This window comes from Botryllus schlosseri, chromosome 3, assembly GCF_051294905.1.
Source record: "Botryllus schlosseri isolate E-star chromosome 3, Bs_hap1, whole genome shotgun sequence".
Taxonomy (NCBI): Eukaryota; Metazoa; Chordata; class Ascidiacea; order Stolidobranchia; family Styelidae; genus Botryllus; species Botryllus schlosseri.
Window position 1 is genome coordinate 15611340 of NC_137238.1, and position 25837 is coordinate 15637176.

Consider the following 25837-nt stretch of genomic DNA (forward strand, 5'->3'; position numbering starts at 1 on the left):
AAACCAAATATTTTCGCTGGATGGCTATTTAAGAACAGCTCAGTCGTATTTTAAAGTTCAGAAATTCCTTTTCCACGCTGAAGATGGCTTGAAATCAATATACAGCAACAATATTATATTTAGGGGTATTAGCTGTATCCTACTTAAACACTTGTACATAAAGAAACTACAATAATTGATACAGTAAATACAGTTATTTGGGCTATGCGTATCTTCTATACTGGAGTCAATCTAGCAAAGCTAACGTGAAATTCGTGATCAGCATCCTTGAAGACCCCAGAAAAGACTCCAAGATGTTCTGCCAATCATTTTCATTTTGTTGACCAGTGTTATTATCCATTGCGACTTCCATACAAAATAACGAACTGAAAATTGTCCTAATCCAACATATCTAGGCCTACATGCAAATCTAGATATGCATGGATTATTGTTATCATTACGCACCAGAATATTGTAATCACGGTTATGAAATACCAAAAGAAGAATTATCACTTAGAGGAGTGCATGCACGATGATATATACAAACTACAGACAGACATGTCAGACTTCCATGAGACAATCAATAAGGTATATTAGAAATAGCTCAAATCTTCTCAGTTCTTCCTGCCGGCATCCGGTATATGATATTACAAACGCCAAGACCGCCACCGATCCGCGTGATCATCGTATCATCGAGGGCATGGAATCGGACAAAGCTATAATCGAGAAATCGAAGCTGGCAAATACGAGTTGAAGACGTAGCTAAATCCACTGTTGAGAAGCGACCTGCGACCTGTTGTAGGCCTACCCAGCCCATATCAGCAAGCAGAGAAAATAGCGCGGTCGGTGAAGAAGTTCTAGTTTTGAATGGTGCCGACACGCAATATTGACCACGAATAGACTTGTAGTCGTATAGGTTTTAGCCAAGTTAAAGTGATATGTGAGTACAGATCACACACATACAGCTCACAATTCAATGAAAATATGGATAATGGAGATGCTGACTCTGAGCATGAAACTGCTGGACAAAATTTATTTATTGGCTTACAGGCATTACCGATTGTTATGCGTGGTCCGATACCGAACTTTACAAATAAGTCGCCATTATTGTTACCAATTCGTCATGTGTTGATGGGCCTTACGTCTACTTTTGAGCCAACTCGCCGCCTATCAGAGAGGTCGCACATATCTGCACTAGACTATAGAGTGCTCCAAGAATAACTAAAATATAACACGAGAGAACGAACATATGGGTGGAATGCTTGCGAAACAACCAATACCGTCTTCCGTTATCAAAGATCGGTGTTTCTCTGAACTTTTCAGAGAGGGACACAAATATCAACTTTGTTCAGATCTAGCGCAGTGGTTCTCAAATTGGGGGGCGCGCCCCCTTTGGGGCGTGAAAGCATCTGAAGGGGGCGCGAAGCTGCGGTTAAATAAAACAAATTAGCGCTTTGTGCGATTTGCCTCCAATTCATGGGCTTTGCTCTGTATATACTCCGAATTTCATATTGGAGAATTCTCTCATCAACAGTCATAAGCTTCCATGTCACCAAACTATCCGTCTGGTTATGGTTGCATTTTGTGATATGACGACAAGGAGGGGGCGAAATTTTTCACTGTCATAAAGGAGGTCGTATCTAAAGAAGTTTGAGAACCACTAATCTGGCGACTCAAGCCTTCCACATTGAAGCAAATGCATTTGTAATATTTGTATGCTTCGTATTTACGTGAGGGACACATTTTACTGAAACATGATCGAACTTCGCCGTTCTTGGCTCTAGATTGAACTTCACCGTTCATATCTACACTGACCCGAAGTACCGATCGTATCTGGTGAAAGTACAAATTGATCTTGTTTGGTGGAGAAGCGTTGTTATCGGTTTGACACCAGCTTTGTTGTAAGATTTTGTTAGAGACCGCAAACGCACATTTAGGCGGTAAGGAGTCTGCAGAAACCTTGAACTCTTTGGAAAGAGTTCTTCAGTCGTCCCTGATCCGGCTCGAAATCCGCAACTCATTTGTGTTGTGGTAGAACAAAAATATGAATATACATAATAGGTAGAAGTCTTGAGGCATACCTCGGCATGTAAAATACGCAGAATATAGTGGAGAATCTTCCCTAATTGCAGCGGTAAATATTTCAGTCACGTCTTGTGTGGATCTAAAAATGGAGCATATATCGCTGTCTGTGAAATAGGGTCCTAATGATAACTAGATTAAATAGTATAACAAATCTAGTTTACCTGGAATATGTATAGTGTTGTAATAAGAATGTTTCAATACTTTGCATGTCGACATTACGCAGAGACGGGTATTGACTGTATTGCCCTTCGAGATTTTTATCGACGCATCCTTGCGTTTTCGATTTATATTCTGTTGAGCGTTTTCGGCGGTACCAACCTTTGACTATGAGGAAACAATAAATGAACGTCAGAAAGCGAAAAGAGACATTGTAACGAAGTATAACTTCGGCCTACATATGCAGGCATTTAAATATTGCAGCGTCTCTGGTTTAAGCTCACTGATACCTTGTTGGAACGTCATTGATTCCTCGGTGCAAGAACGCGTTCTTGCGATATTCATCGGAAACAGCAACAAGTGCACACGGACACGAACATTACGGAAAACGGCGATCCTCACAAAACTACCACCGAACTAGACGAACTAACACACCCATACGGCACATACACAAATCAACATAACTCCACACAAACCTCATCCGTACACAACAAGAGCATTGCCATTTCCAATCGAGTATGGAAACCTAGGCCTATATCGGCGCAGCACCACTCTCGAGAATTCCTACATTAGCATAGTCAGTGATCAGTCCATGCCCCGCCAAGTTCCCCGCAAAGGCGCCAACAGTTACATACGTATATAAAAATCCTGTCAATATCCACCCCGAATATGACTAAGTCCTGCCCTGGTGTTCCGGCCGTATCACAGTAAATAGAATCTGGCGCGGATCCGAGTCAGGTCAGCTTAGGGAAGCTATTTCGATAATATGATGAAGATGTCACAATAACGTCATCCAGAATATGAATATTCACTCTCAAGCGCGTTAGCTGAAATGTACCTATACACAGGGCCGTAAATGCACTTCGTCAGCCCCCCCAAAACTTAGGTCTTGGCCCCCCATAGGGTTATAGACCGAACCCCAGACCCCCCTCCGGCGATAGCCTGTTTCCCGCTATTTATCATATTGGTTGGGAGTTTGTTTAGTGAATCAGCTTTTGTTGCCTAAGCGCGCGGAGCGCGGGAAATGTCTAGAATTCATGACTGAATCGGTCAGTATGATCGGGAATTGCATATATATTGTTATCAATTTTTATCTACTCTCTGCTCACGTAATCAGATTTGCCGGTAGAGCTGAGTGAGGTGTGTTTGAAAGGGTAGGACCACTCAAAATAATTAAACATCTTCGGGCGTATACCCGTTGGCAGGAACGAAACAGCACCTCATCAGGCCCAAAAAACGTGGGTCTTGTGCTCCCATAGGGTGATGAAACGACCCCTCCATCACGTTGTTCGCGTTTGTCACGAAATCATCTGTACTGTATTGTGAGCCAGCGCCAGGCGCGAAAATTTTCGATAATTTATGATAAAATCGGTCAATCAGATAGGCGATTGCATATATATTATGCTATCAATTTATTGTCCTCTCTACTCACGTAATTAGATTTTCCGGTAGAGCTGAGTGAAGTTTCTTGAAAACGGGAGGGCTCGTAAATAATAATTAAACATCTTCGGGCGGGCGGACCCGTCGATATGACTTCGTTACATAATGTTATTTTGTGACTTCCAGTCTGCTATATCAAAAAATGTAGAATCGCCCAAACGTAGGCTTCCAAACTACGAGACGCACACGATTTCAAATTGGTATTTCTTCACTGGCATAAAATTTTTCCCAGCGGGATGTCATTTGTCTTGTGAGGTTCAGATTGCAAAGACAGGAACATTCGGCGCCAGTCATTTAGGCGCCTATGGACAATTAAACCTTTATGTATTTTGTATATATAACGAAGTCTTCGGTCAGCATAAGGGCATAGACCTTTTCGGCCAAGGTTTTATCGCTGCCGATCGTTCTGGCACATTTCTTGGAGTCGCATGTTATATGGCCTAAAACTTGATTCTATGTCTTGGTGGGTCGTGGCGCGGTAAGGGCCCAATACCCAATAATAAAGATAAATGGCTACTTTAATTCGCGCGCAGCGCGCAAAAATTTTGAAAAAATTGCGTAAATTTTCAAAAAATACTTTATGATTTATGCTAATTCACGAAATAATTTTGGGCCCCTTCGAGCTCGCCCCTTCAATTGGGGGGTTTGGGGTGCGGCAGTTACGGTGCTGCCTATACATAACTGTGTGCATATTTGGTAAGATTGATGTATATTGTATTCTTGAATACCCACCCGCTTCCGTGCCCATTCTGTATAATATAACCAATAAGATATTGTCTCCGACTAAGAATCCGAGGTAGTCAATTACCAAAATGGGATTGGAGCCATACCTAGCATTAGTCATACCGATATCACTGCCATTCTCATAGGATAATATAATAAAGAAACTCGTTGGTAACATTTCGTACAAGGTTACATTTATTTGGTCTGAAAGAGCCCCCCAACAATTGTAAATGCAATTCCACCAGTTTTTGTCGTTGTTTGTGGCCTTTATGCTGTGTTCGACTGCAATACCTATAATAACCCTTAATTGGTATAGTATGGGGTATGTGATAGCTATACGAACATAGCCTGCGCTGTCGTTGTTTGAGGTCAGTGGTGTCACTCCTAGTGTTTTTACACTAGACCTAGTATATTTTGACTTGACCTAGCGTATTTTCTTTCGAAACTTGGCAAATCTTAGTTTTTTTTACTGAAAAATATTTGTAAATGAGGATACTATTTTCATGTGCTTCGAATAATTTATACCGTTACTTGAAGAGATATTAATTGTTATCCGTCTGAACTTGCTCATTTGGCACAATAGCGACCACTCCTACATGTATTGTAGAATGTGGAATTGAAACGGCTATCAGCGTGCAAAGTAAATGCTCTCTATACCCGCTGCTGTTGTTATTCACATTTTGAGTCTCTTTATCAGGTACTTAACGTGCGTGATTGTTTGCGTGTGTGTGTGTGTGGGGGGGGGGTCCGTGCCTCACCAGCCAATGAACCTCACCGCACGTCACTGCATATATAAGAACCAATGCCCGCGTAGTCTTGCTTGAGTTAGGGTATTGCGGTACGTTGAGCATAACAACAGAACATCCTATTTGGTCCATTTGACCGTCCATGATTCACAATAGGGAGACCATGGGCCGTCTATAAAGTGTTCTACGAGCTGTAAAATGCCAAATGATGACTACACCGACAGTGCAAACATCTACTATACCAACGAAATGCAGGTGGCAATTTTTTTTTGACTTTGTATACGATTTTGACAATATTTTGACCTAACGCAACAATTTGGAAAATTTTTTGACTTATTTTGACATGTCACAAAAATCGCATACTTTTGATATATTGCGAATTCACAGAAGTTTCATTTCCTTGCTATTTGCAATTCGTACTATATTTAGGAAAGATGTATGCAAGATATGTATTGAAAGTAAAAAAATCCTGGCATTAGAGATAGTTGTATTGTGTAATTCTTAAAATGCATCTTATAATGTCGTTATAATCAATTGCCAGGACATGACATATAGCCTACCTTCATCCCTTATCCAGTGGGGAATTCGTTCTTGATAGGATGTATATACTATTATTCAATAATAAAATCGTCTTACGTTACTGCAAATCGCAAGTCAATCAGTTTCACCAACAACACAAGCTAATGGAATAATTTAGAGTTCAAAGTATATAGTTTATCGTCAATCATTATGAACGTTGTCCTGATTAAGCTACAAAATATATTTCGTGTTTACGGATAGTGGTGTCCGTCAATATGTTGTGCAAGTTAAATGAGGTACCCTCTTTCACTGTGCAGTGGTTATCAGTACCTGATCAAATCGTATTCAAATGGTATAAATGAGCTTTGGGTGAAAAGCCTTCCCTCCGATAACACGTTGAAGGCATTTTTGTAACCTGATTTCCAGTCATGTTATCATGTTTCAAAGCATCTCACGCCGACATTTGAATAAATATAATTTTTGAAGCCCGCTATAGATATTATTTCGCAGTGTTAATAAAACACTGAAACCTCACGAAAACGATCCAGAGACAGGGTACCGCTAACCTTTCAACCCTTGTCGCGAATCGCTGGCTTAAAACATGCCCGAGAAGTTGTACCCCAAGAAAATTTTAATATTTAATTGGATAGTATATTCATATTGAAATGAACCCGAATATTTTCGGTTGACACTCGTCAGGGGTAATCGTCAGCAACTAGCGGAGGAATGGAAAGACCATTGTATGTCAACAATCGTATTACAAAATATGACGTCTCCATCATAAAAAGAACGCAATAATATTGTTATTTTGGACGTTTTAGTCGAAAAGCATGGTACTGTAGCGGCTCTACAAGGCGTGCTCGTCGATTGTTTTAATTATTTGATTAGCAATTTGTGAATGCTACCGCGTCCCTTTCTAATGCATGCATGTTGATGCGTTTTACGGTCAGTTACTCTTTTCGCTCGCAATAAACGGAGCTCTCGCTTCATCGGTGACTCCGACGCGCAGGAACGTATTCCTGTACTACGAGCATGGATCAGCAAGCAGGCAATCAAAATGCGGTAGCTGTTAAGCTCCCTACCTTTTGGGCAGAGGAACCACGAGTTTGGTTTAAACAGGCGGAAGCACAGTTCGCCTTGGAAGGAGTTACTGCGGATGAAACCAAATTCCATTACGTGGTTTCAGCTTTAGATCAGGCCACAGCAAAACGGCTGATAGAACTATTGGACAATCCTCCACAGGCAGAGAAGTACAACACAATCAAAAGCAGGTTATTACAGTCATTTACATTGTCTCCACCAGAGCGAGCTGCACGTCAGTTGAATATGTCGCCTCTCGGCGACAGAAAACCGACAGAGATGATGGGCGAAATGCTCGCGCTGCTAGGAGTTCATCACCCCTGTTTCCTTTTCAAATACTTTTTCTTACAGCAAATGCCGGAAAACATACGGATAGTGCTGACAAAAAAGGATTTAGATAGCCCCCGAGATTTGGCTCGGCGGGCTGATCAAATGTGGCTTTCGAGATCTGGCAATTACAGCATCAGTAAAGTGACTTAGGACAAAACCGACCATCCCTAATACTATTGAGCTGGTTTCAAACTTCTGCTATGGTTTCTGCTTCTACCATCGACGATTTGGTAAGAAAGCACGACAATGCTGCCCTCCCTGTGCTTGGCAGCAGGAAAACGACAAAGCCGGTTGTCCGCAGTAAACGGGGCAACCGGCAAAAAATTATTTTACCTGCAAGACCTGAGGTCTAACTTCCTTTTTCTTGTCGACACCGGGACTGAAGTGAGCGTATTCCCACCCACCAGGCTCGAACGGAGACACAAAACCTCCGGTCCACTGCTTACGGCCGCGAACGGAAGCATCATACGTACCTACGGGACCAAGCGTCTTTCTTTGGTTTTCCCGACAGGCAAATATGGTTGGGAATTCACCCTGGCTGACGTGTCCCAGCCCTTGCTCGGAGCAGATTTCCTTCGAGCACAAGATTTGCTGGTTGATGTCAAACACCATCGCCGGATTCAATTGCATTCCCTGACCAGCATTCCTCTCCGTATTAGTGAACACGCTTCGCTTGGTCTTAATTCTGTCAGCACGGGCTGGTCTTGCTACGCGCAAATCTTAGCTGAATTTCCCGAGATTATTACCCCGCATTTTACGCATGTACAACCCAAGCACAAAGTGGAGCATCTTATCTCAACAACAGGACAACCTATTCATTCACGTGCAAGGCGATTGGCCCCTGACAAGCTCGCCATCGCACAAACCGAGTTCAATAAGATGTTAGAGCTGGGAATCATTCGCCGTTTTTCGAGCCAATTGTCTTCCCTTTTGCACACAGTGCCCAAGGGTTCCGGATGGCGGCCTTGTGGAGATTGCAGGCGTCTTAATACCGCCACGCAACCAGACCGTTATCCAATCCCACATCTTCAAGACATCACCGCGCGCCTCGCGGGATCAAATGTATTTTCTAAAATCGATTTGGTGCGGGGCTACCATCAGGTTCCCGTAGCACCTGATGACATTCCGAAAACAGCCATAACCACCAGGGCTTTGGAGCCGGAGCCCCGGAGCCGTGCATTTTCACCGGAGCTGGAGCCGGAGCCGTAGCTGTACATAAAATTCAGCCGGAGCCGGAGCTGGAGCCCGTTATTTGAGGAGTAGCTCCGGCTCCGACCTATTTCAAAAGATGCTATTTTATATGCAACAACCACATCTGCTGAATTATCATAATTGAACAGCAGGCCTGAATTTTAATGCTGTGCACAGCAATGGCATAGAGTTAAGTGCGTTCTAGTGCAACTATGATGTTGTCGACAATTGACAAGTATTCATTATGACGTCACAAGCCGGCACGACAATTGACAAGTATTCATTATGACGCCACAAGCCGGCACGGCGGCACCTATATGTCTTCGTTGCTACGTCGGATGTTACTGACGGCTGACAGACTACAGATTACTATAGATAACTAACCTATGGGTAGATTAGTAATCTATATAGACCAGGAATGGCCAACCTTTTCGGCTAAAGGGGCACATGCAATTGACGAACGAGTGCGCGGTTCACTGGCAGCGCCAAATGGGTAAAATTTTCAAAGTTTATGAATAAACTAGGTCAATAATATTATTACTTGAGTATTGCGGGTCTATTGTATACCGCCCGCTAGGCTCAGTTTGCAAGGACACGGCTAGTCGGCGTCTGGCCACATCGATATCGAAAATCTCCGATAATATGCGACAATCATTTTGTGCCTACATTTCACCGTCGACGATCTTTATGCGAGCGCAAACGCGAAAAGACTTTCTCCCGTAATTGAGAACACAGTTAGACTCAATCGGTTAAATTACGCATTTTTTTCATTTTCAGTAGGGTGTAGGCTACCAAGCAAGAAATCGTGTGACAATTGAACACGCGAAGCGTGAAGAAAAATTTCGCTACAATTTTAGTTTATTGTAATGTACGACGATTTACTGAAAATGTGACTGGACCCTGGATCTGCCAATGCGTCGGGACTGGTATCTTAGTCATGAACATCCCAAGTGTCGCAGCCAGAATTGTAATTTTTAGTTAGCATTGCAAGTTCACAATCTGAGCAATTCATTTTCGATAACAATAGGAAATTACCTCGCGGGCGACGCAAAACCCCTCTCGCGGGCCATACTTGGCCCGCGGGTTGGCCACCCCTGATATAGACTGGCCCATTCGATAATTTCAGAGCCGGAGCCGGAGCAGTGGTAATAATGCGGCTCCGGAGCTGGAGCCGGAGCTAGTGTATGATAGAAGAAAGCTCCGGAGCTGGAGCAGTTCAAATTTACGGCTGCTCCAAAGCCCTGATCACCACACCATTCGGATTGTTCGAATTCCTACGCATGCCATTTGGGCTCAAAAACGCAGCGCAGACATTTCAGCGAATGATGGACATGGTTTGCCAGTCACTTGATTTTGTCTTTGTCTACTTCGACGATATCTTGGTAGCGAGCGAATCACTCGCACAACACAAGCGACATCTTCAAGAGCTCTTTGGAATGCTATCCAAACACGGACTTGTCATTAACATCGGTAAATGCCAGTTCGGCAAACCCGTGATAGATTTCCTCGGCCACCGGGTTGATAATCACGGTGCGATACCACTGCCCGGAAAGGTAGACGCAATTTTGAAATTCCCCCGGCCCACAACGGTAGGCCTTCAGGAATTTACGGGGATGATCAACTTCTATCATCGGTTCATACCTGGGGCAGCGAAAATCATGATGCCATTGTATGGCGCTCTTTCTGGAAATCCAGAAACGCTACTTTGAACAACGGAGATGGATACCGCAACGGTAAAAGCAAAAGAAGCTCTAGCCAGCTCCACAATTCTTCGTCATCCTTTACCAGAGGCAAAGACTGCGTTGACGGTCAATGCCTCGCAATACGCCGTTGGGCAGTCTTGGAGCAATTCATAAACCAACGCTGGAGGCCATTAGCGTTTTTCAGTAAGCACCTCCGACCACCGGAGCTCAAGTACAGTGCGTTTGATCGGGAATTGTTGGCTCTGCACCTTGCCATTCGCCATTTCCGGTATTTTTTTGAGGGCCGCAACTTTACAGTCTTTACCGACCACAAGCCACTAACGTTCGCATTTGCTGAAATATCAGAGCCTTGGTCGGCGCGTCAGCAACGTCACCTGTCGGCAATCTCTGAGTATACCACAGATATTCAGCACATTAATGAGAAAAACAATCGTGTAGCTGAAGCTCTTTCACGAATTGCAATTTCTAACGTTCAGAACCCATTACTCGACTTCGATTATGAGGCAATGGCGGAAGCACAGCTTGACCCTGAGCATATCGTACGGCAATATCAAACCTATGCATCGAAAACGTTCCGATTGGAACGGCCGGCCTTTACTTTGCGACACTTCCAGAGGGACGCCACGTCCAGTAGTCCCTCGCTCTTGGCAAAGAAAAGTTTTTGAAGCTGTACACGGACTCTCGCATCCTTCTATTCGAACAACACGAATACTGGGCGGCATCAAAATTTGTATGGCATGGCCTGAAGAATTATGGGCAAAACAATGTGTTCCTTGTCAACGAACCCAAGTACACATCACACGTTCGGGCGCCGCTAGCGAATTATCCATCCACAACTTCTCGTTTTCAGTCGGTTAACATTGACATCCTGGGGCCATTGTGAATGTCACAAGGTAAAACGTATCTGCTGACAGTGGTAGATCGTTTCACAAGCTGGCCGGAGGCGATACCAATGGAGGACTCGACAACATTGACGTGCGCGAGGACCTCCCAATTAGCGTTGGGACCTCGGGTAATCTCGATCCCGGGATCCCGGGATTTGAAGCAATCCCGATCCCGGGATTAATCCCAATGAAATCCCGGGATTAGTAAACAGCATTTTCCAAGGCTTATGTAGCGCCATATCTCTTATTTTGGTAATAAAGCAATGTCACAAACTCTGCTGATTGTCTAAAACAATTCACAATTATTTGATATTAAAGCCAACTATGTCATAAAAATGAATTACACAATCACTTTCGTCGTAGTCTACGAATCGTAGCAGTGTAACTGAGTATCGGAAAGTCACAAGGACGGGGCTGTGGAGGTGAAATACAGGTCGAACAATAGCGAATTTCGATTCGAAGATTTCAATGCGAAGAAAAAATTACATGTTTGGCGACACTGTTTGTTTTATAAATCTACATAAGAAGCCAAATGCAACTTGTGTCAAGACGTTTTGAAAGCTTCAGTGTCTAGCACAATGGGACTGATAACGCATTTAAGGTCCGTAAAAATGATAGTAATTAAACCATGCATGATTCAATCGGACACGTCAAAGAAAGATCAGCCAAAATAAAAATGAAGATCGATTCCTATAAAATAAATCGCATAAGCCTCGCCTCGATGAACTTCTTAACCAGTTAACTGCTGTGGACGGGTGAACATTTATTCAATTACCCAAAGTGAGAGGGAGAGAGAGAGAGAGAGTCTTTATTTTCATCGAACCAAAATACATAACAAACGGCAGTGATGGTCGTACAGAAAATATGCGTGCACGGTATTCGGTATTAGATAGGAATGACCGATAAGACCGTGAAGGTCATCTAGTCTGATCACACCAGCATCAAACAGGTACACTCGACTCTGAACAGTCTGGCTGTAAAGAAATGTTTAGTTAAAGGAAAATAGAAAAAAAAATTAAACGATGGTGGCAAATGATCAATGTCTGGGCGAGGTAGGGCAACAGTGTTAGTGTAACGACAAGAGGTGATCAAGTAGGGCTTTTTTGAATCTATTATAAGGCAATTCACGGATATGTGGTGGTAATGCATCCCAGATGATAGGTCCCGAGTAGTCGATAGATCTCTTAGTTAGGTTGCTATTGGGTGGGGGTAAGTAGATGTTTCCTTTAGACGAGGATCTCGTGTAATGGGAATAGACATGTTTAGCCAGGTATGAAAAAGTCATCAAACACAGCGATATAGTTCATCAACTTGCAAAATTCGATGCTTACGGTAGTAAGGCGATAAATTGGTACGTAAAGGTACAGATGAGATCAGCCGTATCGCACGGTTTTGCAGGGTTCGAATTCTGCACAAAAATGTTGTGCATGCATTTCCCCATACTACGATTCCATATTGCAGATGAGAGTGGAAAAGAGAGAAGTAGATGGTTCGTAGCACTGATCTGGAAACCAAAGATTGGAGACGGGTCATTATTCCCACACACCGAGCTAGTTGTGATATTGTGCATTCAATATGCTGCTTCCAAGACAATTTGGAATCAATGATGACGCCGAGATATTTTGCTGAGTCACATATTGAGATTTGTTTATGATTGACGTTCACAGTGAAATTATGACTGACATTATTTAAAACGAGCATCTCGGTCTTATCTGCATTCAAACTTAGATATTGGTCGGTAGTTAGAAATTAGCTTTTTACAGCCTTTCTTAAACACTGGCATTACTCTGGCAGTTTTCAGTGCATCTGGGAAAATGCCTAGACGTATCGACTCATTAAAGAAAATGCATATAACATCACCAATAATATTAAAGACTAGCTTCAGAAAGTGAGTTGGGATGAGATCGGGTCCTACTGCTTTGTTACTTTTCATTTCAGATAATACGATCGCAACTTCTCCTTTACTTGTCGGCTCAAGAAAAATGGATTTCTGAGGGCGTTTCAGACAATACGATCGCAACTTCTCCTTTACTTGTCGGCTCAAGAAAAATGGATTTCTGAGGGCCAGGACTCAAGTACGAGAGAAAGTCATCGGAGGAGTCTGGTATTGAAGCTGCAAGATCAGGACCAATGTTGCAAAAATACTGATTGAACTTTTCTGCTACTGCAAGCTGGTCTTTGATGATGCTGCCATTCTCGAGTGAGTGAATTTGTCGGGCCTTCAAGGCTTATGGCTATGACTTGTCAAGATGTCGCAAACGGGTTTGTGACTTGGTAATTTAGCACAGCACAAGAAATCCGTAAGTGTGCAGAAGAAGAGCTTATGGCAGTGATTCTTAACCTTGCCTCCAGCGCCCCCCAGGGGGCGCTGGCGATTTTGAAGGGGGCGGAAACGCTCAGGGGGCGATATGGGGGGCGCTGGGCTCAGGGGGGCGGTATGGGGGGCGCTGGAGAAAAATGGCTTCGCAGTAGATGATGTGGTGGTAGGACATCTCCCTAATGAGTATTCAGAGAAAATTAATACCGAAAACTTCGACATATAGGTTTAATTGACAATTGGCGCCTAAATGACTGGCACCGAATGTTCCTGCCTTGGCAATCTGAAACCCAGAAGACGAATTCCATCTGGCAGGGAAAAATTACATGACAGTGAAGAAATCCCAATTTGAAATCGTGTGCGTCTTTTAGTTAAGTACGATTGGGCGACAGGGATATCTAAAGCTAGATATTCCTGTTGGACGATATCCCTGTTGGACGATTCTATATTTTTTGATATAGCAGACAGGAGGTCACGAAATAACATCATGCAACGAAGTCATACCAACGGGTTCGCCCGCCCGAATATGTTTAATTATTAGTTACGGGCCGTACAGTTTCCAAGACACCTGACAATGTTCGCTCTACGTTGTGACGAGTCTGCGCACACTCAACAACTCACTGCGCAGACCCTTGGACAACAGTGCGTAACGACTAAAAAAAGGTCATAACTTCGGATTTGTTGTGCGCAACGTTGATTTTCTGTGCGCAGATACCGTGTCAGCACTGCGCACGTGCGCAGCTTAGAGGGAACATTGCACCTCACTCAGCTTTAACGGTAAATCTGGTAACGTGAGCATAGAGGACAAGAAATTGATTGCAATATATATGCAATTCCCGATCTTACTGGCCGATTTTATCATGAATTATCGAAAGGTTTCGCGCTTCGCACTGGTTTGCCAAACAGTACAGCTGATTTCGTGGCTAGAGCGAACAACATGATGGGGGGCGGTCGGTTTATCACCCTATGGGAGCCCAAGACCCAAGTTTTTTTCCGGGGAGGGGGGGGGGCTGACGAAGTTCCGTTTCGTTCCTGCCAACGGGTATACGCACGAAGATGTATAATTATTATTGAGGGGTCCTACCTTTTCAATCACACATCACTCAGCTCTACCAGTAAATCTGTTTACGTGAGCAGAGAGAGTATAAAAATTGATATCAGTATACATGCAATTCCCGATCATATTGACCAATTCAATCATTAATTATTGGACCTGAATAGCTGACTCAGTGAACGGACACCCAATGTAGATGACTAGTATCAGCAAATAGTGGATAGCCGAAGGAGGGTCTGGCCGCGAAGCCCCCCGGAAGTCTGGCTTATCACCCGATGGGGGGCCCAAGACCAACGTTTTTTTTTGGGGGGGGGGGGTGACGAAGTGCTGTTACGGCCCTGGTAACGAATTAATTGTACCTACGAGCACGCCCGAATATGTTTAATTAATAAGTACGTGCCCTTTATTTACCCATACAACAGCTCACTCAGCGCTACTGGTAAATCTGATTAGGTGGGCTGAGAGGATAGAAAGTTTATAGCGACTTATATATGTAATTACCACCTACTCATTCATGCATTATAGAAAATCTTGGTACCTTCGGGCGACCAGGCCACACAAACTTTGCCTACCATCGAAATCACGCTACGGCGTTCTTGGGGGCGAAGCCCTCAGAAGTTTGGTTTATCACGCTTTGGGTGCGCAAGGCAATCGTTTTTCGGGGGTAGACGAAGTGCTGTTACGGCCCTCCTTCTTGGTCATTGTCTTTATTACATTCATTACAATATGAGGTTGGGGGGCGCTGGAGCACGAAAATTTTTGAAAGGGGGCGCTGGAGGAAAAAAGGTTAAGAACCACTGGCTTATGGCAATGAAACGCAACATTGGACGTTTTCGATCACGTTTGACGAATTAACTTCTACACGAAACAGGCGGTACACGAATTTAAACGCTCATTATCCGGGTGGCCTTCCGTCGCTGATGGGTTTCAGTCGTCTTGCCGGGAGCATGTTTCTGCGTCAATACTACAAGGAATAAATGTTGTGTGTGTAGCTTGTATGTGTATTTTACTATACTTTGCTAATCCCGGGATTGAGAAGCGCAAATCCCGGGAAATTCCGATCCCGAAGTCCCAACCCTACTCCCAATGGAGGACTCGACAACATTAACGTGCGCGAGGACCTTCGTCGCCAACTGGGTGGCACGCTTCGGTATTCCAGCACACATTTCTTCGGATCGGGGACCGCAATTTACTTCGCATTTGTGGGCCCAAGTCAATCAGCTATTAGGCGTTCTCCTACATAGAACGACCAGTTTCCACCCACAAGCCAATGGCCTTGTGGAACGCTTCCATAGGCATTTGAAAAGTTCCCTCATGGCGAGACTCACTGGTCCAAACTGGCTGGATGAGCTACCATGGGTTCTTTTAGGCATCCGCACAACACCTAAAAGAGGATTTGGACGCCTCTTCGGCCGAGCTTGTGTACGGTGCTCCATTGACGGTTCCGGGCGATTTTGTTACTTTTTCAGGAGAGAGCGCACATCGGGATTTGCCAACGTTACAGGAGAAGATTCGCAATCTCCTTCCAGCACGTCCTATGTCGCGACACGGCATGGTCAAAACCGCATTTCCGGCAAGCTTGGAAGAATGCACATACGTCTTCGTTCGAAAGGATGCACACCGACCAACATTGACCAAACCTTACGACGGACCGTACAAGGTTCTGAAGAAATCATCGAAATCATTTACGCTATCCATGGGCGGCAGAGCAGAAGTGGTGTCCGTCGATCGTCTGAAGCCGGCGTATATGGACTTGAACGAACCAGTAAAAGTAGCACAACCTGCGAGACGGGGCAGACCACCGCGGCAAGCAAGTGGGATCGAACAACCGCGCGATCTTCAACATGCAAGAAGATCAAAACGCAACAGGCATCCTCCATCTCGCTACGGTTCCTGAGGATTCCCGTCGCTGGAGGGGGATGGTGTAGCTCTACAAGGCGCGCTCGTAGATCGTGTCAATTATTTGATTAGCAATTTGTGAATGCTACCGCGTCCCTTTTCTAATGCATGCATGTTGATGCGTTTTACGGTCCGTTACTCTTTTCGCTCGCAATAAACGGAGCTCTCGCTTCAGCACCAACAAATGTGAAACATCGATCTTAGGAAAACCGATATTCACAGGCCTATAGCTTCATTGGAATGCATTTAATCCTAGACGCAGAAAAATATACGACATAGGCACTCTCGTGCATATATCGTTAATGATATGCTCGGGTAAAAAGCTGAACTAGAGCTTTCGACATCATCCGCAAAATCTTACTTGATAACGTTTACCCTTAATACGTCATCAATCGCGGCACAGAGGTAAAAATACCGCAATTCAACGCAAACAAGTCAGCAGAGTGTACCGAACGAAGAACCTATGATGTTTGTATCAGTCTACCATGGATTGGTCCCATTTCCACCCGCATTGAAAAACAACTGATTTCCGCGGTCAGAAAGTATTACGACCAATGTTCCCTCGAATATCCACGAATCTGCGCGGTTCCACCAACTCATTGCGCGGTCATTTGGACAAGAGTGTGCACTACTCGAGAATGGCAGCATCATCAAAGACCAGCTTGCAGTAGCAGAAAAGTTTAATCAGTATTTTTGCAACATTGGTCCGGATCTTGCAGCTTCAATACCATACTCCTCCGATGACTTTCTCTCGTACTTGAGTCCTGGCCCTCAGAAATCCATTTTTCTTGAGCCGACTAGTAAAGGAGAAGTTGCGATCGTATCATCTGAAATGAAAAGTAACAAAGCAGTAGGACCCGATCTCATCCCAACTCACTTTCTGAAGCTAGTCTTTAATATTATTGGTGATGTTATATGCATTTTCTTTAATGAGTCGATACGTCTAGGCATTTTCCCAGATGCGCTGAAAACTGCCAGAGTAATGCCAGTGTTTAAGAAAGGCTGTAAAAAGCTAATTTCTAACTACCGACCAATATCTGTTTTGCCAAATCTTGCCACGGTTTTTGAGAAACTGATTGACTGCCGACTAAAGAACTTTTTTGAATTGAATGCAGTACTGTCTCCGACTCAGCATGGATTCAGATCCAACCACAACACCAACCATGCAATACTATCAATTGTAACGGACTTTTACAAAACCATCAAGCAAAAAGAAAGTGGCTGCAGCATTTTTATCGATCTCCGCAAAGCTTTCGACACAGTTAACCACAGAATCTTAAGATACAAGCTAGAACACTATGGAATCAGGGGTATTGCAGCAACTCTACTTGAAGGCTACCTGGCAAACCGCAAACAATTTGTTAAACTGGGGTCATTAAGAACGACTACCAGAGATATAACTTGTGGAGTGCCACAAGGCTCAGTCCTTGGGCCGACTTTTTCCTCATTTATATTAACGACATTGTTAATGCATCTTTATTCCGCACAACGCTATTTGCTGATGATACTCACCTCTTCATAACCTCCAACACTGTCGATGGTTTGCATGCATCTGTGAATATGGAACTCCCAAAAGTGTCGAGATGGCTCCAAGCAAACAAACTAAGTTTGAATGCAGATAAGACCGAGATGCTCGTTTTAAATAATGTCAGTCATAATTTCACTGTGAACGTCAATCATAAACAAATCTCAATATGTGACTCAGCAAAATATCTCGGCGTCACCATTGATTCCAAATTGTCTTGGAAGCAGCATATTGAATGCACAATATCAAAACTAGCTCGGTGTGTGGGAATAATGACCCGTCTCCAATCTTTGGTTTCCAGATCAGTGCTACGAACCATCTACTTCTCTCTTTTCCACTCTCATCTGCAATATGGAATCGTAGTATGGGGAAATGCATGCACAACATTTTTGTGCAGAATTCGAACCCTGCAAAACCGTGCGATACGGCTGATCTCATCTGTACCTTTACGTACCAATTTATCGCCTTACTACCGTAAGCATCGAATTTTGCGAGTTGATGAACTATATCGCTTCGAAGTATCAAAAGTTGTTCACAAATATTTTTCCAATAGTCTGCCTACTGTGTTTGATGACTTTTTCATACCTGCTAAACATGTCCATTCCCATCACACGAGATCCTCGTCTTAAGGAAACATCTACTTACCCCCACCCAATAGCAACCTAACCCCCACCCAATAGCAACCTAACTAAGAGAGATCTATCGACTACTCGGGACCTATCATCTGGAATGCATTACCACCACATATCCGTGAATTGCCTTATAATAGATTCAAAAAAGCCCTACTTGATCACCTCTTGTCGTTACACTAACACTGTTGCCCTACCTCGCCCAGACATTCCTTTATTGATCATTTGCCACCATTGTTTGATTTTTTTTCTATTTTCCTTTAACTAAACATTTCTTTACAGCCAGACTGTTCAGAGTCAAGTGTACTTGTTTGATGCTCGTGTGATCAGACTAGATGACCTTCACGGTCTTATCGAGCATTCCTATCTAATACCGAATACTGTGCAGGTGCACGCATATTTTCTGTACCACCATCACTGCCGTTTGTTATGTATTTTGGTTCGATGAAAATAAAGACTCTCTCTCTCTCTCCTTCTGTGTGTACTGTGCAGTCACGCCTGTACTCCTTATTTACCCGAAAATTATCCGGTAATGTGTAGTGTGGATTTAAAAAATGTTCACTTCAGCTCGACTCAAGAATTACCCACTTTTTCACGATAATATCTGGAATTGAGTAGAAAAAACGGTCATCACTTTGACTCGACTCCCGATTTTCTCAAATTTTGCGAAACTCTGACGTTCGCTGCGATGGACTCGAGTATTGTTTATCGCATTTTAATAGATTTTCCAGAAAAAAAGGTGGTGTTGCTTCGTCAGATTTCCGAACCACAGGTGAATACTTTTTGTGCGTGGCTCGTGTCTTTCTGTGCGCGCAGACTTTGTCGGCAGCGCGAGCAGGTGCACGCGCGCAGCTTTAAGTCGGATAGATACGCAACACCCGTCGTCACGCTTGCTTGCCCGGAGGAAATTACTGCTCAGAAATCTGAACGCAACATAATTGCTAACCCCATAGCTGAGGACCCGCGCGCTTAAATTCAATAAAGTTGATCTTATTTGAAAGCTACTGTCGCACTGATTCCGAAAATATACATTAAAATCCAATCAGAGCAACGGAACTCCCTTTAAATACACCTCAAAGTCTTAAAATCGGCATTGTTCTAAACCAGTGGTTCTCAACCTTTTTCACCTCGCGGACCGGTAAAATTTCAAAAAATGTCTGGCGGACCGGTGAACTTTAATAATTGAAATGAAGCCAAAATGTAGTGTATGCAACCGTTTTTTACAATTATATAGTGCTAGATAGTGAAATTTAGAGGGTTTTGATCGCATTCAATTATTATTCATGATGGCATCCATGTGATTTTATGGTAGTGAGTCTGCCGAGTCGAGGTAAAATTGCCTTGTCCAGATACACGTGCTACCGCCGAGAGACCTTTTCAGTCTTTCGCGCCGAACCCCGTGGGCTTAACCGACCACGCCAATACTAATAATATTCTTCTCTATGACAATATCGAGAAAAGAGTCGTATCGGAGTAGAACCAAGCACCTTTTCGTGCTACATTGCTCATGCTCATTGCCCACTGCCACCAGGAGCAGGCTACTCTGGCAACTACCTATACGAATACAATGCGTGCCGCAAGAAAACACATTACAGCAGCTATACCGGCCATCCGCAAATCCGGGCCGAAAAAGCACTTCGTCAGACCAACCCAAAAACGCTGGTCTTGGGGCGCCCACGGGGTGATAAGACAAACTTCCGGGGCTTCACTCCCAGACCCTACAGTTGGTTGGATGTTTTCACCTGTACTTGTGAGCACATCCATTCTACTCAGCGTAAGCAGCGAGTTTACGTAGCTTAATTGCGCCAATAGCGAAAATTTTCGATCATTCACGAGTGAAGCGGTTTTCTCGCGGTCGAATTTTTGGCCAACCTTTCGGATTCCCATGTTAACCTAAGCTTCATTATGCCTTGGTACGCCGTGGCGTGGTAATGGCTGACGCCGTATTTCTCAGAGTAGGGCACCTAATAGTCTAAGCAAGACATTTAGGGATACTAAATCGTGCAAAGCGCGAAAAGAAATTGAAAAATGTTGGAAAAAGTTTCAAATATGCTATGATTTATGTTCATTTGCGAAATAATTTTGAGCCCTATTCAAGCTGGCCCCTCTCCAATTGGGCGGTTTGGGGTGCCCCCGTTACGGTCCTGCACAAAATGAATGAATCAAAAACCAATGATCAAACTGTGCTGTTTAGCGATGAGTCGGCTCGTATCTGTTCTGTGCACTTGTCACTTGCTTGTCGTCAAATGACACGTCTTAGACTTTAAGTCAAATCGAACATGTTTCTAGCCCTAATGTTACCTCACGAAGTAATGAATCAGTTTAAAATTTGATGTTTCATTTATTTTATCAATGAACAAGCCTTCAACATTGCATCTTGAAATTGAAGTATAAAATTCTAATATGCCTGGCGGACCGGCAGGAATGTCGTCGCGGACCGGCGCTTGAGAACCACTGTTCTAAACGATCGCAGCGACGTAGCACAATGACCATAACAATGGGCCTTGCGTGGTTGCGATTGTTCAGAACAATGCCGATTTTCAGACTTTGAGGTGTATTTCGAGGGGTTCCATTGTCCTGATTAGATTTTAATGTAAATTTTCGGAATCAGTGCGACAGTAGCTTTCATATAAGATCAACTGTATTTAATTTGAGCACGCGGGTCTTCAGCTATGGTATTAGCTATTGTGTTGCGTTCAAATTGCTGAGCAGTAATTTCTTCCGAGCAAGCAAGAGTGACGACGGGTGTTGCGTATCTATCCGTAGGTTAGTTATCCATAGTTAAAGGGAGCATTGGTTACGACACAGTGAAGACCAACGTGATTTTTACGACAACCCAACTGCCCCCTGCAACTTTTTAGGACGTTCCTCCTGAAATTCAAAGAAATAATGTAGTGCAGGGGTGTCAAACATACGGCCCGCGGGTCGCATCCGGCCCGCCAGACGATTTCATCCGGCCCGCGAAGCAATTCTGAGTATATTGAATTTTCTTTTATATATTTTCAAGCACATTTGTAACAAATGTTGAGATATCTTGCAGGAAATACTTCCATATTTATAATGCCCATTACCCGACGACAGCGCTGTGGTTTCACTCTAGTTACCACTATAGTAACAAGTCCGTGAAATCAACATCCAATTTCAAGAAGGCAAAAAGTGCACACTCAGTTCGTAGTTTTATATAAATATGGACCAAAAAGGTAATTCTTCACAGAAGCGAGAACGCCAATGCGGAACCGTTATAGACAGGGAAAATATATTAGTTGCACATATATATAATTGAAAGATTTATGGTCGCACTGCTGTGTCAATTTTGATCCAATATATCCCCAGACATCAGAGAAACCGGACTCGCGGTTTAATAATAATAAACCAAACTCTAACGTCCGCGTTTCCAATTAAATGTCTTGTATTTCTCGCAACCCATATGGAGGGCTACCGCAACCCATATGGAGGGCTAACGCCAGACTACGACTAAATCAAAGGGAGCATAGAATATGGCTACTTACATCTTCGTTAACGCCACTGTTTCAGCAGTTCTTAACTGAATTCAACTGGCAATCATCGTATTTTAGCCAATTCCATTGTTCGCAAATAGAGGTTATGCGACTTGCTACTCCTACTTTAAAAATCGATCCGTTTATTATCTATATATGCTTTTAAGGTATTCACTATTCATATGAAAAGCAAGAGCACGAGGTAACATTTTGGAATCAGTTGACTGGTCCGGCCCGCGAGCGATTTGAAGGCTTGAATCCGGCCCGCGACGCAATTTGAGTTTGACACCCCTGATGTAGTGTATAGGTATCAGAGTTGAATCAATTGCAATTTGTAATTGATCTGAATGTAATTATTACATTTTTTTCATGTAATTGCAATTGTATTGGACCTTTTCTATTCTGTGTAATTGTAATTGTAATTTGATCAAAATTTTACTCAATTACAATCTCAATTACATTTTCATGGAAACCTGACAATCACAACATAAAATAATCATTTAATCAATCATTTATTCGTCGCACCAGTGAAAATCCGGTACGAACCAGGATGATGACGGGGGGCCTTGAGGCCTTAGTAAACAGTCACCACATGTAATAATTAGCCTATTTACATCGGTGTTCTATGCTTGCTGCGTTATAATTAGATAATTCAGTCACGCTAAACTGTTTCCCATATATCAGTGTCAACAGAAAACTTTGTGAATTACAATATAGGCTAAACCAGTGGCTCTCAAAAACTGGGGGCGTGCCCCCTTGGGCGGCGTGAAAGCATCTGAACGGGGCGCGACGGTCCAGTGAACTGAAATCTTTTCCGCGCTTGGCCCGATTCACCTCCGTTTTATGGTTATTGCTCGGTGTATAGTCTGAATTTCGTATTGGAGAATTCTCTCGTCAACAGTCATAACCTTCCATACCATCAAACTATATGTAAGGATTGCTAACTTTCTGGTTTCATTGAGTGCTATGACGATAAGGGGGGGCACGAAATATTCACTGTCATAAAGGGGGGCGTGTCTAAAAAAGTTAGAGAACCAGTGGGGTAAACTAAATCTTAATATTCCAAAAATGGATGAACAGCAAATAAACTCTTCTGAAATCTATGCTGAACCATTTCCTACACCACGGTCAAAGTTTTTTTAATCTCTGACAAGTACCGAGGCTTTTTGCAACAATAAAAAAGTTTCCAACCAAGGCTTCATCAAACTTGATCACGCATTTGTAGAGATGTTATCCCAATATTATCTCTAATCCGGCCAAATTTACTGGGGCCAGAAACTTTTTCGCACCCTAATGTTTATCAAATGCAATCTAACAGTTTCCGAGCAACTGAAAATGTAAATGCGAACCAAAATATTGTAATTCTTAGTTATCAGGAGGTTCTTTCCTTTTGCATTTATTTTAATTTCACGCAACTTATCGGTATCATCCTTATCGCTGACGCCTTTCCAATTACATTTCATTATCCTGACTCGGCTCTGAGCGAGATAGTGTAATGGTTATGCGTCCGACTTCAAGATCGGTAGGTCGTGGGGCTATCCTGCTAGGCGCTCAGCAATCACGGATAGCATGGATTACATTACATTACATTAATTACATTTTTAGCATTGAGTAATTGTAATTGTAATGTAATTGAAACATGGAAGTAATTGTAATTGTAATTGAATTAAAATATTGTAATTGATCCAACTCTGGTAGGTAGCCTATATAAGAGCCACTGTGATTGTGGCTATACGTGGGAAGAACGTCACAATCAATGTTCCCGTAGTGCTGACACGGTCTCTGCGCACAGAAAATCTAAGCTGTCCACAAAAAATCTGAAGTGATGACTTTATTTTTAGTCGTTACGCACCGTAGTCTGAGTTCGTGAGTGCGCGCAGACTCGTGAAAAATGATAGTGGACATTGGTCACAACGTTTCCAGAAACGCACAACGCAGCATTTCCCTAAATTTATTAGAACACGCTCATCACGCTCGTAAAAAAAACTCACCCTTGACTCATGCCCTGAAACTGGAATCACAGCATGCAAAGCCCATGAATTCTGCTATTGGCGAACACTTGTTGGATATTCGCGTTTGTGTGAATAATTATCGAGAAGACAGATTTCGCGTTGTCGGGAGGGGTTGTTCACACTTTCACTTGTGTGACTTGGAGTCGACTTTTATGAAAACACGCCAGCCAAGGCTGTGTGTCACCAGAAGGAGCTCGTCTACCATCTAAAATAGTTCATTGACCACTCTCTTATTGTAAATTTCATAACGATGACGTCATATTTTGGGAGACGATTGTTGATATATAATGTTCTTTCCAATTATCTATTAGTTGTTGCTGACGGATTACCAGTGACGAGTGTCAGCCGAACATATTAATATGCTATTCAATTGTATATAGAAGTTCTGTACCTCCAAAAAGCTCTTTGAAGCACACATTTAGTTCAAAATGCAATCCATATAATTACCTTATTTCGGCACTTCTTGCGCATACTTCACCATGCACAGTTTGATGGCGGCTTGAAGTATGGAATCCGGAGCCATAAATAGTTAGTGGCGGCAATCCAACATGCACTGTTATCGGCAGCTCCACTGTTCGTAAATCAAAGTCAGGATTGTACACAAAGTGCAGCAAATTACGAAAATGAAATGAGTGTACTGACATGCAAGTCGACGAGGAAACGTCTCTGTACCACTTCGTATCCCGAATGACCATGTCGACTACAGACTGCAGCGAGTTCAGGACGCCACTGGATGATTCGACAAGCTCATCGCATTCCCCGAAAAAATTAGCCAGTTCTTGCGCGAGATGTGGCGCTTGTCTTTTCTTTCTTCTTCCCCAACGTGGGTGGCATCCTAATGGTAAGTATGTACGTTATGTGTTTGGGATTTTTCACAGGCAACGAGTTGATGATATAGAAAAAAATATTCAACTTGACATCGGGCGTTAGTGTCTCACTCATAATCATAATGCTTGAAACACAATTGAAGAAAGAGACATGGTATTTAATCAAGATGGTGAAGCTCTTGTAAATTTATTATGATGTATTTATGCCGAGTGCCGAGTCAACTCACGGCGGTAATATCAATTCTACGTTTGGTCACGGACTCAGGGGATGGTTAATTGTCCTATAAATATGCAATTAGGAATCTGTAGTCCTCTATGCAAATACTGATACTATATTGCCCCTTGGACAAAAATAAACTACGTCCTTTCCTTTCCTGTGGCTTAATAGGCCGTAGCCCTACGAGAGCAGTGGTTCTCAATGTTTTTTCGACACGACCTATTTATGATAGTGTAAAATTTCACGCCATCTTATCGTCGCGAAAATCTTTCTTAAATTCTCATCAGCAATTGAACGAACTGCCTCGCACCGCCGATACATCATATCAGCCTGATTTCAAACATCTTGCAGCCCATGTGGAGCCGTATTACCAGCAGCCCGTATCAGCACACAATAATAAATTTCATTCCATAGTCTATATTTCATTGTTTCATCATTTATTTTTAATTTTTTTGGTCGCGTCCTATTTCAGGCGAAAATGTTTTACATGCGTCTCGCGGATGAAACCCCTGACTCATAGCTTAACATATAGTTCAATTACCCTATAATTTTAATCATATAATACAGTTAAAGGGAAAGTAAATAACGAATGCAAATACAAGTTGTAGAGTATATCAGCGGCGGGCAACATACGGCCCGCGGGATGGATCCGACCCGCAGCGGGATTTTGAGCGGCCCGCGGACAGCTTCCAGCGTTACATGATAATGTGGCTCACGGCTCGAATCTACATGCATTGGCGTGCAAACGTTTTTGAACATTAGCATTTATTAGACGAAGCTGCATTCCAATCGAACTAATGTTCAAGTGCAGTCGTTGCTAAGGGGCTGTAGGCCTACGTCCAACATGCAGCCAGAGTTCAAAGAACTTGTTGACAACTTCGATAGACCACATATATCTCATTGACTTCAAGAGATTTTGAAGTACATTACTTGATAATTTCATTGGCTACTGTTTTTGATCTGTATGCTTTACGCTTGAAATTAACATTAATACGATTTGTTTTTTATATAGGTGGATAAATAC

At 43.1% G+C, this 25837-nt stretch overlaps 1 protein-coding gene and 2 long non-coding RNA genes across 3 annotated transcripts; 2 read left to right on the forward strand and 1 right to left on the reverse strand.

Moving 5' to 3' along the window:
- Window positions 1-551: 551 nt before the first annotated feature.
- Window positions 552-24598, reverse strand: LOC145435296 (uncharacterized). The gene is made up of 5 exons (XR_013913795.1): window positions 24412-24598; window positions 24217-24340; window positions 2226-2388; window positions 2061-2143; window positions 552-695 (listed from the first exon to the last, which is right to left on the reverse strand). It is a non-coding gene; the product is annotated as an uncharacterized LOC145435296 (long non-coding RNA).
- Window positions 6485-7977, forward strand: LOC145435394 (uncharacterized). The gene is made up of 2 exons (XM_080312670.1): window positions 6485-7103; window positions 7240-7977. Exons 1-2 carry the CDS (start codon window positions 6681-6683, stop codon window positions 7360-7362), a joined length of 546 nt encoding a protein of 181 aa, XP_080168796.1. The 5' UTR covers window positions 6485-6680; the 3' UTR covers window positions 7363-7977.
- LOC145435870 (uncharacterized) lies at window positions 12842-17959 on the forward strand. The gene is made up of 2 exons (XR_013914085.1): window positions 12842-13040; window positions 16781-17959. It is a non-coding gene; the product is annotated as an uncharacterized LOC145435870 (long non-coding RNA).
- Window positions 24599-25837: the final 1239 nt, after the last annotated feature.

Coding starts and splice junctions, on each gene's coding strand:
- LOC145435394 (XM_080312670.1), top strand. CDS start 6,681: ATGGATCAGCAAGCAGGCAATCAAAATGCGGTAGCTGTTAAGCTCCCT. Junction 7,104..7,239: donor TGCCGGAAAACATACGGATA/GTGCTGACAAAA, acceptor AATACTATTGAG/CTGGTTTCAAACTTCTGCTA.